Below are 17,085 nucleotides of genomic sequence, written 5' to 3' on the forward strand. Positions count from 1 at the left end.
AGTGCCAAAGAATTGATGCTTTTGAACTGTGGTGTTGGAGAAGACTCTTGAGAGTCCCTTGGACTGCAAAGATCCAACCAGTCCATCCTAAAGGAAATCAATCCTGAGTGTTGAGTGGAAGGACTGATGTTGAAGCTGAAACTCCAATACTTTGGCCATCTGATGTGAAGAACTGACTCATTTGAAAAGACCCTGATGCTGGGAAAGTTTGAAAGCAGGAGGAGGAGGGGATGACAGAGGATGAGATAGATGGTTGGATGGCATCACCGACTAAATGGACATAAGTTTGAGTAAGCTCCGGGAGTTGGTGATGGACAGGGAGGCCTGGCCTGCTGCCATCCATGGGGTTGCAAAGAGTTGGACATGACTCAGCGACTGAACTGAACTGAAGAGCCAAAAGCCATATTACCAAATTATTCTAAAATAATATGTCTAGGTAACCCCCTTTAATGTAACAATGTCATCAAGTAGGAGAATGGGAGGCTTGAGTATTGGTGATATATTAATAACAAAATTAGAGCAATTTGATCATATTTGTTTCTCAACTTTCATGGAAAAATGGACCTACTTTTAAGAGCATTAGGAAAACTTGAAAAGCTTTTGGAATAGTTGGAGTCAGGTAGGAAGAGACTTTCATTTGGAATGGATTGTGCCTGGGCATTAATTCCTATTTCATCCCCAAATGCCTTCCTTGGAACATATACTTTGTAGGCCATGTCACTGTACCTGAATACTGTCACTTATTGGTATCAGATACCCCATGTAGAGAAGAATAAAATGATTCTCTAAATCATGTTTTGCACTGCTCACTATTAAGTGAAGAGAAAAGAGGCTGATTAAGTGGTGAAACCTCCCTTGAGTGAATAATTGAGAAATTTACATTTATTTAGGTAACTTTTCTGAGAATTGTATTTCTTTGTTAAAAATGCATCATAGGATCAAAATTATCTGGATTTTATTTCAAATAGATCATTTGATGATTTTCTTAACAGGTTCTGCTTTCCCTGAATTCTATTCAGTGGATGTTTGTGGAATATTTTTACTGTGTACAAAACACTGTGCTAGAATGCTACAGGTTTTACAAGGAAAAGGGCCTAGTTCTCATGGTTCAGAGTGGATGATACATGAATAAATACCTTATATTATAATAAAGATATGAAATACTATTTGGAGGATGGGAGGAGAAATTTATCTTGAGTATAATTGGGGAAAATTTTTTTAAAGGCAATAATGTTTAAAGGAATAGTATTTCTGGGGAAAGACAGGACAGAATCACATGGCTGAGAGATGATAGTGTGGAGACATATTCAGGAAATGGTGAGTAGAATAATATCTTTAAGGATTCTAGGATTACTAGGGCTTCCCTGGTGACTCAGATGGTAAAGAACCTGCCTGCAATGCAGGAGACAGGATTTGATCCTTGGGTCAGGAAGATGCCCTGGAGAAGGAAATGGCAACCCACTCCAATATTCCTGACTAGAGAATTCCATAGACGGAAGAGCCTGGTGATGGGCTACAGTCCATGGGGTCCCAGAGAGTCAGACACAGCTAAGCTATGGGTCAAATTGTGGAGGAGTTTGAATCAGCTGTGGTCAACTCTATTTTGATGATGTAGGAGGCTGTAGAAGATCTTTTGAGCAAGACAATTCAACTCAACAACATATTTTTCAAGAGCTTGCTATGTAGGCTCTGCTTAGTGCTAGGAAGACAAAAACAAAAAAACATGTTCCCTTTCCTTTAGGAGCTTGCAGTCTCGGTAGTGAAGTATCACATCTGTATTTCAGAAATGTAATTGGTGTCAATATACATGATGCATGGGAGTGGGAAAAGAGTAGAAATAAGGAGATTAATTAGGAAAAAACTCCAAATACGAGGTGAAGGCCTTTATTTAGGGAAATAGCAATGGGAGTAGCAAGGAGAGGCATAATCTAGAGACGCTGCAGAGTTAAAGGGAGGATTTTGCTACTGATTAGCTTAGAATAGTAATGCCATAAACTAGGTGTAAAAATTAACAAAAATGTTAATTAAAATAGAGTTAGGAGACCAGAAGGAGGAGCTCTCATGTCCTACCATGACAGCAGAGTCCAGTAAGAAGAAAGACTTCCTCTTCTTTCCTGGCAAGAGTTCAGCCAATGAGAGACTGTCACAACTCCACTGATGAAAAGTCACTATACTTTGAACTCTCAACTCCTCCAATGGACTCTTTGTTTATTATAACTTTCCAACTTTCTTTTTCCCTCTTTAAAAGAGTTCCCCTCGCCTTTCTGGGCCTGGACTTGCACATGGTTTCCCATATTTCCCATGGTTTCTAATGTTGCAGACCCTAAATTGCATTTGTTGATCCCATACAAACCCATTTTTACTGCGCAAATAACTGGCCATGTATTTGTTTTGCTGCTGCTGCTGCTAAGTCGTGTCCGACTCTGTGCGACCCCATAGACGGCCTCCTACCAGGCTCCTCTGTCCCTGGGATTCTCCAGGCAAGAACACTGGAGTGGGTTGCCATTTCCTTCTCCAATGCATGAAAGTGAAAAGTGAAAGTGAAGTCGCTCAGTCGTGTCCAACTCTTAGCGACCCCATGGACTGCAGCCTACCACGCTCCTCCATCTATGGGATTTTCCAGGCAAGAGTACTGGAGTGGGGTGCCATTGCCTTGGGGGAGGATACAAATTGTGTTTTGGATATGCAGAGTTTAAGGTACCTGTGGGATATTCATGTAGGCATTTCCAGTAGAATTCTAGAATATTGGTGCAGACTTTAAGAAAAGTTAGAAAAATGTTAAGGATTTTCTTAGACATGAAAGCTAAATTTGTGGGAAATGTCTGAGTTTATCAAAGAAAGAATATAAAGTGATAACAGTAGAGAACTGAGCCCTCCATTTGGAGAAACTATCTAAACGTCAGAGTGGGACATTGAACAAAGCCAAGAAAGAAGATTGATTAGAGATCACCAAGGTATTCCTCTATTCATATGTCATAAAATTTCTATTTTATAGTAGATATAAACAGTATATCTTCCATAAGTGAATATTTTTGATCAAGGGATATTTATTTTTATTCATATTCTGACATGTTTCCAAAAAATCTCAGAGGTAGAGACAAATTATGAATTTAAATTCATTAAAGGCTTTTAGAGTAGAAATTTAAGTTTAAAGAATATATGTTAATTTGAAAACTGTTCTTTATATGGCTTTCAATATTTTTTTAGTTTACCCATTTAATGTTTCTTCTCACAGGGCAGTTGAGTTTCATTATAATTTTGGTTTATGAAAAATACTCATGAACAAACATAGAAAAAGAATACCTTTACATCCAGTTCTTCTGATTTTAGCCCAGATGAAACCAAAGCTGCATAAATCAGTGCTAGGTGATGAAGAGTCTTTTCTGTAAGATGGTACCTAAAATATGTTATTATATTCTACTCATTTGATGTCTGATTGTACTTATTAAAAATTTATTTTATTTTCCACATGTCATAATGTCATATTTTTTGTCCACTCAGCACTCTTTTGTAAAAACAATTCCACCTCCTTTCTTCAATAGTACTGTTAAATCTAGAGAATGCTCTGTGTGGGGGGTGGGGGCGGGGTGGGGAGAAGTTTAACTTATCCTCTTACTGGCCCCAGGGATGGCTATGTGATTGAAACCTAGCCAAATAGAATACTTTATCTTCCTGGCCAAAGTATCAGGTTCAGATATGAACACATGACCAAAGTAAGAATAACTCGATTTCTCCCTGAGGCTTTTCCCTGAACTGTTGGGGGAAAAAAAACACTCTTTAAAATGATCATTATGTGACGTGATAGAAGTGTTAACTAACACCAAGGTGATAATTATAATTATATTGCAGTATATAAATACAGGGGCTTCTCCAGTGGCTCAGATGGCAAGGAATCTGCCTGCAGTGTGGGAGACCTGGGTTTGATCTCTGGGTTGGGAAGATACCCTGGAGAAGGGAATGGCTACCCACTGCGGTATTCTTGCCTGGAGAATCCCACTGACAGAGGAGCCTGTGAGGCTACAGTTCATTGGGTCGCAAAAAGTCAGACACGACTCAACGACTAAATGACAGCAACAAAACAACATATAAATATATCAAATCAACAGATTGTACTCCTTAAACTTACACAATCTTATAAATCAGTTATATCTCAATAATTCTTAAAAACACCCCTTTTTTCCTTCTATAGTTATTAAGCAGGTCAGATGTGACTCTTGAGCTGTGAGTGAATATTTCTATTACCTTTATCCACTTTAAGTACTCCAAGCAACAAAAAAGAAATTTATTGGTTCATAACACTATGGGTCCAGGAGAAGACATTGTTGGACCCAGGAATTCAAACCACGTCACTGAGGCAATGGCTTTCTTAATTTCCTGCCTCTTCCTTCATCTGCTGGCTTCTTTTCCAGGCAAGCTGTTTTCATAAGAGTGGCTGATAAGAGAGCCTGGCTCACTGTGCCTAAACTGTTTGTATGAACAATGTGGTTTCTATTGAACACTTGCTTTCTTTTTGGAGTCTAGAGTTTGTATTTGTGACTAGCTCTTAATAAATGCCCTGGGCACTCAGTGTCTGGTGAGATTCCTGATAGACAACATTTCACAAGTGTGGGCACAACTCGTTGCTGGGAAAATTAAGCATGTTCTGTGTGACTCTACTAGGAGAGGACTCTTGGAAGCTTCCTCCTAGTTTACCCTGGAATTTGCTCCATGCCCTTTCCCCCTTTGCTGAATTTGCTTTGTAACTGTTCACTGTAATAAATCATAGCCATGAGCACAAGAATATGCTCAGTGCTATGAATACTCCTAACAAAGCACCAAACTTGGGAGTTGTCTTGGGGATTCCTAGCACTTTTTCTCAAGCAAGAACTAATGGCATGAATGACTAAGGTAGTGATAACTGGAACAATTTATTTTGTAGTTTCAATTTTCCTCATTCGGTCAGTTAATTAAAATACTTTTAAAATGTTCCAATCTTCTAGAAATATGGAACTGAGATACCTAGAAGTCTGGAAAGAACTACATTTTAGAATAATATATTACTGTGAATAAGTGATAATTCTTCACATCCTGAACATAAATCTATCTCAGACTATACTTAATTAATTTTTTCATGAAAATCTGGATAAAAATAAGTGGAAATCTCCTCTTATCATCTCTTGTACTACATTTGCATCTCTAGGTGGATACCAATCTAAAAACAACTTAAAAAAATTTCAAATCAATTGTTTATCCAGAATACCTCCAAGTTCTTGATAAAACTTAAAATGCATTATAGCCTTTATTAATCTTCAAAGTGAAGATTTGAGACCTGAATAATTATTTTAATTTTTCAGTTCTGGTAGAAAGGAAAAACTAGGTTAAATGAGTGCTAGAGATTATTGTTAATAGAAGAAGGAATAAGAACCAAGTTGTTCATATTCTTACATTCTGACTTACACTTCTCCCCACATGATAATAGCTGTATATGAAGAGCTTGGTACAGTAAGATAAGCAAAAATGGAGTCAAACAAGAATGTTAAATAAGATATCTGTGCCTTATCTAATAACTAAAGAATATTTTTGAAACTTCTACTATGACTGATGTGGTATTGTTACGTAGTATTGTAGGGATTAGAAAAGTGAATGACTAGTGTGCAGTTTAATTGGAAAGATTCATTCATTCAATCAAGAAGTATTTACCAAGAATCTATCATGTGAAAGCAACGTGGTCAGTGCTATAGGGCAAGGGCTCCAAAATGATAATATAAAACTAAAGATGATAAATATCAAAGATGAGGAAAAAACAGGGAGCTAAGGAGTTTGAAGGATGGAAAGTTTACAACTAAATATTGATCTGTATGCATGAGTGGAGGATACTGAAGAAAGGTCGAATAGAAAAAGTAGATTAGTCTTTAAAAAACGGGCCCAGTTTCACCAGATGAAATAGTTGGAGGAAGTAGGGACGATGGTGGGAGTTTCCCCAGTGACTAACCTGGTAAAGAACCTATCTGCCAAGCAGGAGTTGCAAGACACATGGGTTTGATCCCTGGGCTGAGAAGATCCCCTGGAGAAGGAAATGTCAACCTGCTCCAGTATTCTTGTCTGGAAAATTCCATGGAGAGAGGAGCCTGGTGGGTTACAGTCCATGGGGTCACAAAGAGTTGGACAGGATGGCGTGTGCATGCATATACAGGGAATATTGTAGAAAGATAGAACTGTATGAATAAAATTAGAAGTAGGAAAGCAAGGACCCTGTTTGCAAGCCAATGAGCAGAACTTCTGATTGAAATAGAAAGCAGTGAAAAGTACGCCTGAAAATATAGGTTGGGATTATATTCTGAAGATTTTGAATATTGGGGTGAATGGTCTATGTATTCAGTAAATAATGGGGAAATCATTGAAGGTATTTTATCAGGGTGAAATAATATGAGCCTGGTTGTGGGAATATTAATTGTGTGTATGACGGCTTATGGACAGTAACACTGAGAGCCATCTGGAGGTGGGGAAACCATTGGTAGTTTGTTATAATTGTCCACATAAAATAATGAGAATCTGAATCAAAATGTTTGTAATACAGATAGAGTGAGGGGACAGATGAAAGAGAAAGTACTCTGGTTGAATCTATAGCATTTGTTTTCCAGTCTTGGTGACTCAAAGGGAGGCAATGGTCATAAATAGCTAAAGGAAAGAAAAGAGCAGATACTTTTTGGGCAGGAATAGAGAATATAGTGAATTCATACTATGTAAAATTTGAGAGCCTGTGGAATATCAGAATGGAAATATAATATGTAAAGTTAGAGACACATGTCAGAGATTTCAAAGAGAGACTGCAGCTGCAGATACAAATACAGTAATTATATGCAGAAAGATGTTGACTGAAGCTATCGAGAGGATAAGATTTCTAATGGACAAAATAGAAGGAAAAAAAGAGATTTCAGATCTATTTCGAGACTGGGACAAGGAAGCAGAAGAGGTAAAGTCAGAGAAGAAATGGTGAGATAGAAGATCAGAAACATGCAAGTGCCATGGAACCGAAGAGTTTTGAGACAGAAGGCACTGACAATAGTCTTAAATACTTCAGGGCAGTGAAGTGGAAATATTTTTGGAGCTGATCATCAAAAAGCCACAAATGATGAGTGACCTCTGAGAGAGAGAGATCAGTATAGAGGTAGAGACAAAAGCTAGATTTCAAAGAGTAAAAGGAGAAAGTGAAAGCAGTACATTCATAAAACTCAGAATGAGGGAAAGGAGAGACACATGATGGTAACTAGAGCCAGTGTCTTGGCATGGGTTTTGGGGGTAATTTTTCAGTTAAGAGCATCAGTGGAAGAAAGTATAGTAAGATGCTAGTTAGTGTATTTTCACACGATTTTTAGGGAGGAGTGATTTAAGAATGACTTGTTAGATTGGTACAAAAGTAATTGCTGTTGGTGCAGAAGAATTTGAGGTTAAGCAGTTGGTGCAAAAGTAATTGTGGTTCAAAAGTAATTGCGGTTGGTGCAAAAGTGATAATAATTGCGTCTGGAACAAAAGTAACAGGTTGGTGCAAAAGTCAACTGCAATTATTTTTGGACCTCAATTACTGTTGCACCAACTGCAATTTTACTTTTGCACCAACCTAATAACAGATGGGAGAAGGCAATGGCACCCCACTCCAGTACTGTGGCCTGGAAAATCCCATGGATGGAGGAGCCTGGTAGGCTGCAGTCCATGGGGTCGCTAAGAGTCGGACATGACTGAGCGACTTCACTTTCACTTTCCACTTTCATGCATTGGAGAAGGAAATGGCAACCCACTCCAGTGTTCTTGCCTGGAGAATCCCATGGACGGAGAAGCCTGGTAGGCTGCAGTCCATGGGAGTCACACAGAGTTGGACACGACTGAAGCGACTTAGCAACAATAACAGATGAGTCCAGAATTAAAAATGAACAAAAAGTGAAACACTTAAGACAACAATTCTTAGTGAGGAAAAGGAGGGGAAGATGATTTGTTCTATTTCCAGGGGAAATAGATCATCTCCAAAATTCTGGTTTGTCTTCCTATGGACTTGCTTCCACCTTGAGAATCCCTTACTTAAAGCAAACTAGGTGAACAAGAGGAAAATTGACATAGCTACTTTTGTTCAAAGAAGAAGACTGAATAACTTAACAGATATATATGTGACTTTGGATGGAGAAGTGTTACTTACTCTGAGTTTAATGGCTTTTTGGCATATAAAATTATCCAACAATAGCTGTACTGGAATGATAATGCCATCAGTCTCATAATGATATTGTCTGATGCCTTCTCACAGTTTAATTCTTCTAGGTCCTACCAGAAAATAAATAAAAATATTCACTAGGTTGACCAGTTGTTATAAAATTATTGTTATTATATTTCAAGAACCTATAATATATAAATTATAACTTGAGAAGAAGCATGGGTATGGGCTTTTTATGGAAAAATGAAAGTCATACTGAAAGCAGTAGGGGAAAAGCTACAATAGATGTAAAACCGTTAATGATGGCCTCAGCTAGGAAGGTTCATGAACCTCGCAAAGTCCTAGACAGGAAGAAAGCAGCCTACAGAGTGCTCCTATTTGGGCAAAATCCTCTGTAGACTGGGATCTGACTACTCTTCAGGACAAAACCCTGTGGGATGATCTGTACTGAATACTTATTTAAGGAAGATGAAAATGCAGCTAAATAGATTTATTGGAATTTTCGCTGATGATCTAGAATCCCTTATCTCCTTTAACAAAATTAATTTTTGATAGAACAAATAATTCAGAAAGTGTTTTATTCTAACAGTAAATTATGTAATGTAAACGAGGATTAAAATTTTTCCCAAACAGGATATCCCTCCCACAAATAATTGTTATTTAAGAAATTTAAATATGTAAGACACAATATCCTATAAGAACTCCTCTAACAGTTTTTTGTTTCTGTCATATAATTCTTACATTATTATATTTGCTTGTCATCAGACTTCTACCTTAATGTATACTCCATACCATCAAACTGGTTTCTGCTCTCCAATCCCACACTATTAAATTAATTGTAATTTGCATTCCAATCAAGCAAACATATCAGGGAGATTCATATACCTTAAATTAAAAAATATATGAATTTTTAAAGAAATCTTTTCTCTCTTTTAAAAAACTGCCTTATTTATAGTCAATCCCCACTTTAGAGGAAATCTCATATTATCAGTTACAGACTAGTATGTTACTTCCTTTTAAGAAACAGTGGCTAGAATTTGATTTTTAAAAAGTTTTAACACTATAATTATTCTATAAATGTATTTTAAAATAGGTCAGTACATAATATTAAAGATTTTATATTTGCTCTATCTTCTTAAAGTATGTTAAAAAAAGCTGGAATCAAGATTGCAGGGAGTAATATCAATAACCTCAGATATGCAGATGACACCATCCTTATGGCAGAAAGCGAAGAACTAAAGAGCCTCTTGATGAAAGTGATAGAGGAGAGTGAAAAATCTGGCTTAAAACTTAACATTCAAAAAACTAAGATCATGGCATCGGGTCCCATCACTTCATGGCAAACAGATGGGGAAACAATGGAAACAATCACAGACTTTATTTTCTTGGGCTCCAAAATCACTGCAGATGCTGTCTGCAACCATGCAATTAAAAGGTGCTTGCTCCTTGAAAGAAAGGCTATGACAAACTTAGACAGCATATTAAAAAGCAGAGACATTACTTTGCCGACAACGGTCCATCTAGTCAAAGCCGTGGTTTTTCCCATAGTCATGTATGGATGTGAGAGTTGGACCATAAAGAAAGCTGAGTGCCGAAGAATTGATGCTTTTGAACTGTGGTGCTGGAGAAGACTCTTGAGAGTCCCCTGGACTGCAAGGAGATCAAACTAATCAATCCTAAAGGAAATCAGTCCTGAATATTCATTGGAAGGACTGATGCTGAAGCTGAAGCTCTAATACTTTGGCCACCTGATGCGAAGAACTGACTCATCAGAAAAGACTGGTGCTGGGAAAGATTGAAGGCAGGAGGAGAAGGGGACAACAGAGGATAAAATGGTTGAATGGCATCACTAGCTGGACACGAGTTTAAGCAAACTCCGGGAGTTGGTGATAGACAGGGAAGCCTGGCGTGCTGCAGCCAATGGGGTTACAAATAGTCAGACATGACTGAGCAACTGAACTGAACTGACATAATATTAAAGAGTTTCTATTTGCTCTGCCTTCTTAAAGTATGGTAAAAATTATAAGGTATTGAAAAAGGCTGGTAATAGCCATTTCCCACAGTGATGATTTTAGCACTTATGGCCCTTTTGCAAAGTTTTGGAAGAAATCATGAATAGAGAGTAGTTAAAACGAAGATCATGGCATCTGGTCCCACTGGAATGGGTTGCCATTTCCTCCTCCAATGCATGAAAGTGAAAAGTGAAAGTGAAGTCGCTCAGTCATGTCCGACTCTTAGCGACCTCATGGACTGCAGCCCACCAGGCTCCTCCGTCCATGGGATTTTCCAGGCGAGAGTACTGAAGTAGGGTGCCATTGCCTTCTCCCGTGCTGCAATTCTTGGGGTCGCAAAGAGTTGGACACGACTGAGCGACTGAACTGAACTGAACTGAAGCTCTTCCAACTATAGTCTCTGATAATGTTTACATGGTTACACATACATTTTAATACATTTGATTTACATTTTTTTACTGTATAGTTTTACCTGCAAAATTACAGCAGAGTGCTCATCAATTGTCATCACCACATAATGCTCTGTACCTCCAAAGAGTTTCAGTGACTCGCTGCAGCATCTCTCCACTAGTGTGATGTTATAGCTGTAAAATACAGTATTTTGGGGTGACATATGGCTAAGAAAAATTCTTTAAGAAAAACTAGATTGTCCTCTGGCATATCAGACTATTTGAATGACTTTTCAAATTTCATACGTCAATTTATTCTACTTTATAAACTTGAGTTTATGAATAATTCAGACTATGAATTATATAGACTATGAATTATTCAGTCTATGACAGATTAGTTGAGATATGTGCTGCCTTATGTATTTTGCCAAATATTACTGTATATGATACTATTATAAATGTCTTTTGTGTTTGCTTGGTTTTGGGGTTTTGGGGGGCTGTGCCTTTGTCAGTGCCTGCACAGCTTGTGGGATTTTAGTTCTCCCACTAAGGACTGAACCCAGCCCTAGGTAGTGAGAGCAGGGAGTCCTAACCACTGGACGACCAGGGAATCCCCCTATTATAAACATATTGATCAATTTATTCTGTCTCCGTAAGTAATAATTCATTAAATCAAAACATTCTACATTTATCAGAATTTTATTTTCTTTCTCCTAAAAAGTGATCTAGATTTTAATTAACTTTTATAAGCTCATAGTTTTCTTGAATGCCCCACAGTCTTAAGATACAAAAACAAAAGCATGGAAAATAGATCTGCATTTTAACTAAGGTCACAGCATATCCTTCCTTGATATAGAGAGCCCAATGTCTAATCTTTCTGTGACAACTTACATGCTATGATAAAGTTTTTATATCAGTTGGAAGGCCTAAAAACTCGAGAATTCATTCAGAACTTCATAATCTTGATTCCAAGGCAGTATTTTTTTTAAGTCTTTATTGAATTGATTACAGTTATACTTCTGTTTTATGCTTTGCTTTTTTTGGCAGTGAGGCATGAGGGATCTTAGCTCCCCAGCTAGGGATTGAACCAGCACCTCCTGCATTGGAAAGCAAAGTCCTAACCACTAGACCACCAGGGGAGTCCCTAAGCAGTATATAAAGTCCTCTAAATCAGAATACTCATTTTCAATATCAGTGACCCAAAGATATGACCATGCAGTTCACAGAAACCACCCCCAACATAAAATATTCATATTTGTTGGTAACAGTAGAAATACAATTAAAATATGAATTGAAATAAATATTATTTCTCTACAAAATTGATATATACCAAAAAAGACAATATTCAATATGTATGATGGTATGCTATAGGGAGAGAAGTATAAATTGACATAAACTCTATGGAAAACTATCTTGTGTGATGTAATTCCAGGCTTGAATCAGAAAGAAATAGTGCCACATTATAACATAATATTTAGTCCATTAGGGTATATATATATCTTCGTAAAGTTATGGAATCAATAACTTACTTGGATTCTAACAACTGTAGTATTTCTGGAGTATTAAGAAGTCCTTCAGATGCAAAAAACATATATGGAATCTGAATTTCCAAGAGAAAACCACCAAAACTATCAAGCAAGCTGCTTCCTAAATATGAAAAACATGATCAATATGTCTCTTTTTTCTCCTCCCTCTGTTCTTCCTCTTTTTACTAAACATGAGAATAACAGATGTATATTCAAGGAGTAGTATAAAAATAAATCATGTTCATTGAAAAAATATGAATTCAGAATAAAGGCCTGAAGAATAAAATAAAAACCACATGTTATTCTACTGCTGGTGCCGCTGCTAAGTTGCTTCAGTCGGGTCCAACTCTGTGCGACCCCATAGACGGCAGCCCACCAGGCTTCTCTGTCCCTGGGATTCTCCAGGCAAGAATACTGGAGTGGGTTGCCATTTCCTTCTCCAATGCATGCATACTTGCTAATTCGCCTCAGTCGTGTCCGACTCTGTGTGACCCCATGGACAGCAGCTTACCAGGCTCCTCTGTCCACGGGATTCTCTAGGCAAGAATACTGGAGTGGGTTGCCATTTCCTTCTCCATGTTATTCTACTATCCAGAAATAAAACATTTATTACTTATTAAAACTACTATATACTTAGAACAGAGTTCAATATATACTTCCAAACTATTTTCATATATTTTACTTGTCTATACTTATACATGTACATGCACCTGAAAAAATAAAGGAAAAAATAGGATCATACTCTACCTGAATATTAGTATCTGCCTTATTCAATTAGTATTTATTGGACATTTCCTGTATAAATATATATACTGATTTATATCAAAATTTAAAGTATGTACAATAATCCATAAGGAGTGTTATAGATGAATAGGACAAAAATTATATGCCTCAATAGATAAGTGGATGAAGGACATAAACAGGCAGTTTACAGAAGAATGGCTATGCAAGATCAATTCACTTATGAAATGATACAGATAATCAAAGAAATGCAAATTAACACAACTGTAAAACATTATCCATCTCTAATCCTCTCAGAAATTTAAAAGATTAATAATACCTACTCAAAGTAAAAACATGAGGGAAAAGATCCTCTCATACTTTCTGCATAGATATAAACTGGGATAGAATTTCTGCAAAGATATTAGCAATATATAAACGTGTGCACACCTTTGACCCAGAAACTCATTTTACCTTAGAGTTTTTACTTCTGAGAACAAATACATAAAGATATATAAGATACATAAATTCCTATAAATCTTATGGTATAATAGTAGAAAATCAAAGCATTGTAAATGACCCAAATAAGGAATTGTTTGAATAATTTAAGTTCAAAGGTGAATGCTTATGTATTATCCTTTCTTGGACCTATGTTTTAATCATTTAATGATGTTCACAAATTCTAAAAGAGTAGGACATGACTTAGCAACTGAACAGCAACACTTAATTCTGTATATCAAGGATTCCAAAGTAATAATTACGGTGACTGTATTTTTAGAATTGAGTTGCAATGTCTCAGAATTAAAATTTCCTACTCGAGGTGGGTGGAAAGTAACTTACGGCAAGTTTTGAAAGAGAGGAGCACTGTGACTAAACACATATAGGGTTTTTCATGTAGTGGATCTGAGAATTCACAACCTTAATCATGTGAAGCACTACTGAGAAACACAAAGAAACCTAATGCTATGTAAAGTGGTTTAGACTCTTTTCCAAGCATTTGTGCACAGTTTTTGTTGCATATTAAAAGTTCTCTGTGTCAGTCAACATACTATTACATATTTTCCCTGAAATTCAGTAAAAATACTGTTGCATAAAAGTCAGATTAAGATTCAGTTCAGTTCGGTTGCTCAGTCGTGATTAAGATTAGACATAATTAAATTGTGTTATTATAAGTAAAATTTAGAAGTTAAAGCAATGAAGACAAATGGAATCAGTAAAGGTTAGTTTCAAAAGAGGAATATGAGGTCAGAGATAGTTAAAGTCTTTGTTCAAGGTCACACAGATGATGGTGAAGTTAGAGCTTGAACTCTAGTCTTCTAATGCTATAGCTTATTCTCTTTCCATAAATAAGAAATTTAAAAAAAAACAGAAAATTTTTATGGTCATGGAGCAAAAAAAAAGAATTTAAATTATATTCTTACTCTTTAAAACTGTGTCTGGAAGAATCACTTTAAAGGCCATGTAAGGAATATTCAATTTTTCACAATGTTCAGTCCAACAAGAGTTTTCTACAAAATTATATTCCACCACAAATGAGAAATTACTCCAGGGGAAATCTGCTCCAATGTATTGATTGGGTGCAACTACACAGAAACTTGTACTAAAGACAAAAGAAAGCCGAGAAAAGAGAATTAGACTTGTATCGTTATACCCTTGGAATGCGAAAAGACGACTGCTTTGGCTATTTTATAGAAATTCTTCTCTAATCTATGCCCACTTATCTTGGAAAGACACATGTATTTCCTGTTGATTTGTTCTCCAATTGTGCTAATGTCTTTTCATCTTTCTTTTTGATGGTCATACTTTTAAAAAAATATAAAAAATATTTATATATAAAATATATAAAAAGAATATAAAAAAACCGTGGACTTTTTTCACATCCTCAAATGCAAAGGACCCTATTTTATTATCTGATTCTTATCAATAATACACAAATCACCAGGAGAAATCAATCTCATTTTCTTACAGATGGGAGATTTTAATCTTTGATAATCTATATATTAACAGTAGAATATTACCTGACAACTTTGAAATGTTTTTTTTTTCCTCAATGGGCTTCATAAATAGTTTAACAACCAAATGATGGATACTTAAATATCTTGAGTTTATCTTTCCCATCTTCAAGTTTCATACAACATAGCATTTACTATAATTAAAATTCTCTACCGCTGCTTTCTATCTAGAAATAATTTCTACATAAAGTAAGGCAAAGTAAAAACATTTTTAGACAAGCAACACTAAATTTATTATTAGTAGGCTCTCACTGAAAGAATTTCTAAAAGATGTACTACAGGAGAAGGAAACTCAAAAAGAAGGAAGAAAATGTAAGAAGTAATGCTGAACAAAAACACTGGTTAAAAATAAGGGTAGGTCTAAAGAGGTACTCCTTGTACCGACACTAACAATAGAAATGATAATCTGGAGATATTAAAAAAAGATTAAGCAAAAATTCTGGACAACAATAATACATAAGGCAATGAATTTAGTTAAGGAATTTTTTCAGGAAGAGGGTAAAGGCATACATTAATTCCAGGTGTTATTAAACTTTTTTTTTTAAGTTCTAGGAGAAATTGTGCTTTTCCTATGGATCTGGTATGTCTGTTACCCATAGATGAACAAGTACATTTTCACCTGTTTAAAACACCTTCGGATTCCAGAAAGTCTTTTCTTTTGTTTGAATGTAAGACAATCAGTGTCAAACCTGTTGGGGGAAGAAAAGAGAAATACGAAAAGTTTTTTTTCAGTATATTTTCGTATCTATTTTTAGGTCATATATTTTACTGCCATAAAAATAAATTAAAGGCCCGTGAACAAGGATTATTTTTCTAAGTCTAGGAAATCAGAAAGTTTGAGCCATGGGCACTATTTCTGGTGTGTGTGTATGCTGTGTGATTATAAGCAGGGAAATTCTGAATTTATTATATAAAATAATAAAATGGATTAAAAACCTAATGCTAAAGTAATGAAACACATCAGTTCTGTGTAGTTCATTTTACTTTGCGAAAAATTATGGTAGATTTTACCTTTCCTTTAGCCAAAAATTTTGTATATAACTAGACAGCAAGAGATGATATTTCACTATGATAGGAATTTTTTTCCTTTCTACTTGCTGTGTAAGAAAAAGAGGTCTTATTGTATACTACCTGTTTCGTAGATTCACTCATGCTTCTCAATTATATTTAAATTACTTACATTATTTGTTATATTTTGAAAAAATATATTAAAATTTATTATACCTACATGTACCATTTATTTTTGGTAGACATAGTTGGTTTAAGAATAGCTAATTCCAGTTCATATAAATTCTACACTCTATTCATGAACTTTTGTCAACTGTAGAGTTCTCAAAGGTGTGATATAGAAATGTTTAATAAGTTCATGTTTTTGTTTGCTTGACTTTATATGACAGTAGTTTTGGTGATAATAAGAAGGAAGTTAGTACTATTTCTCTTTTATAATTTGTTCAGTTCAGTCCAGTTGCTCAGTCCTGTCCGACTCTTTGCGACCCCATGAATCGCAGCACGCCAGGCCTCCCTGTCCATCACCAACTCCCGGAGTTTACCCAAACTCATGTTCATCGAGTTGGTGATGCCGTCCAAACATCTCATCCTCTGTCATCCTCTTCTCCTTCTGCCCCCAATCCCTCCCAGCATCAGGGTCTTTTCCAATGAGTCAACTCTTCGCATCAGGTGGCCAAAATGTTGGAGTTTCAGATTCAGCATCAGTCCTTCCAATGAACACCCAGGACTGATCTCCTTTACAATGGACTGGTTGGATCTCCTTGCAGTCGAAGAGACTCTCAAGAGTCTTCTCCAACACCACAGTTCAAAAGCATCAATTCTTCAGTGCTCAGCTTTCTTCACAGTCCAACTCTCATATCCATGCATGACTACTGGAAAAACCATAGCCTTGACTGGACAGACCTTTGTTGGCAAAGTAATGTCTCTGCTTTGTAAAATGCTATCTAGGTTGGTCATAACTTTCCTTCCAAGGAGTAGACATCTTTTAATTTCATGGCTGCAATCACCATCTGCAGTGATTTTGGAGCCCCCCAAAATAAAGTCAGCCACTGTTTCCACTGTTTCCCCACCTATTTCCCATGAAGTGATGGGACCAGATGCCATGATCTTAATTTTCTGAATGTTGAGCTTTAAGCCAACTTTTTCACTCTCCTCTTTCACTTTCATCAAGAGGCTTTTGAGTTCCTCTTCACTTTCTGCCATAAGGGTGGTGTCATCTGCATATCTGAGGTTATTGAT

General features: G+C 36.3%; 1 protein-coding gene across 1 annotated transcript in view; it reads right to left on the bottom strand.

Annotated features, from left to right (window-relative positions):
- LOC104991227 (chromosome unknown open reading frame, human C9orf84) overlaps window positions 1-17,085 on the bottom strand; it is an 80,837-nt gene that overhangs the window by 13,164 nt on the left and 50,588 nt on the right. The window contains exons 17-22 of the mRNA XM_010843625.1: window positions 15,458-15,527; window positions 14,248-14,426; window positions 12,110-12,227; window positions 10,664-10,775; window positions 8,168-8,289; window positions 3,304-3,397 (exon numbers count right to left, since the gene is read on the bottom strand). Coding sequence (XP_010841927.1) covers window positions 3,304-3,397; window positions 8,168-8,289; window positions 10,664-10,775; window positions 12,110-12,227; window positions 14,248-14,426; window positions 15,458-15,527 — 695 coding nt within the window. The remainder of the gene's footprint in view (window positions 1-3,303; window positions 3,398-8,167; window positions 8,290-10,663; window positions 10,776-12,109; window positions 12,228-14,247; window positions 14,427-15,457; window positions 15,528-17,085) is intronic.

The sequence above is a fragment of the Bison bison genome, unplaced genomic scaffold, assembly GCF_000754665.1.
Source record: "Bison bison bison isolate TAMUID 2011002044 unplaced genomic scaffold, Bison_UMD1.0 scf7180017864183, whole genome shotgun sequence".
Lineage (NCBI taxonomy): Eukaryota > Metazoa > Chordata > Mammalia > Artiodactyla > Bovidae > Bison > Bison bison.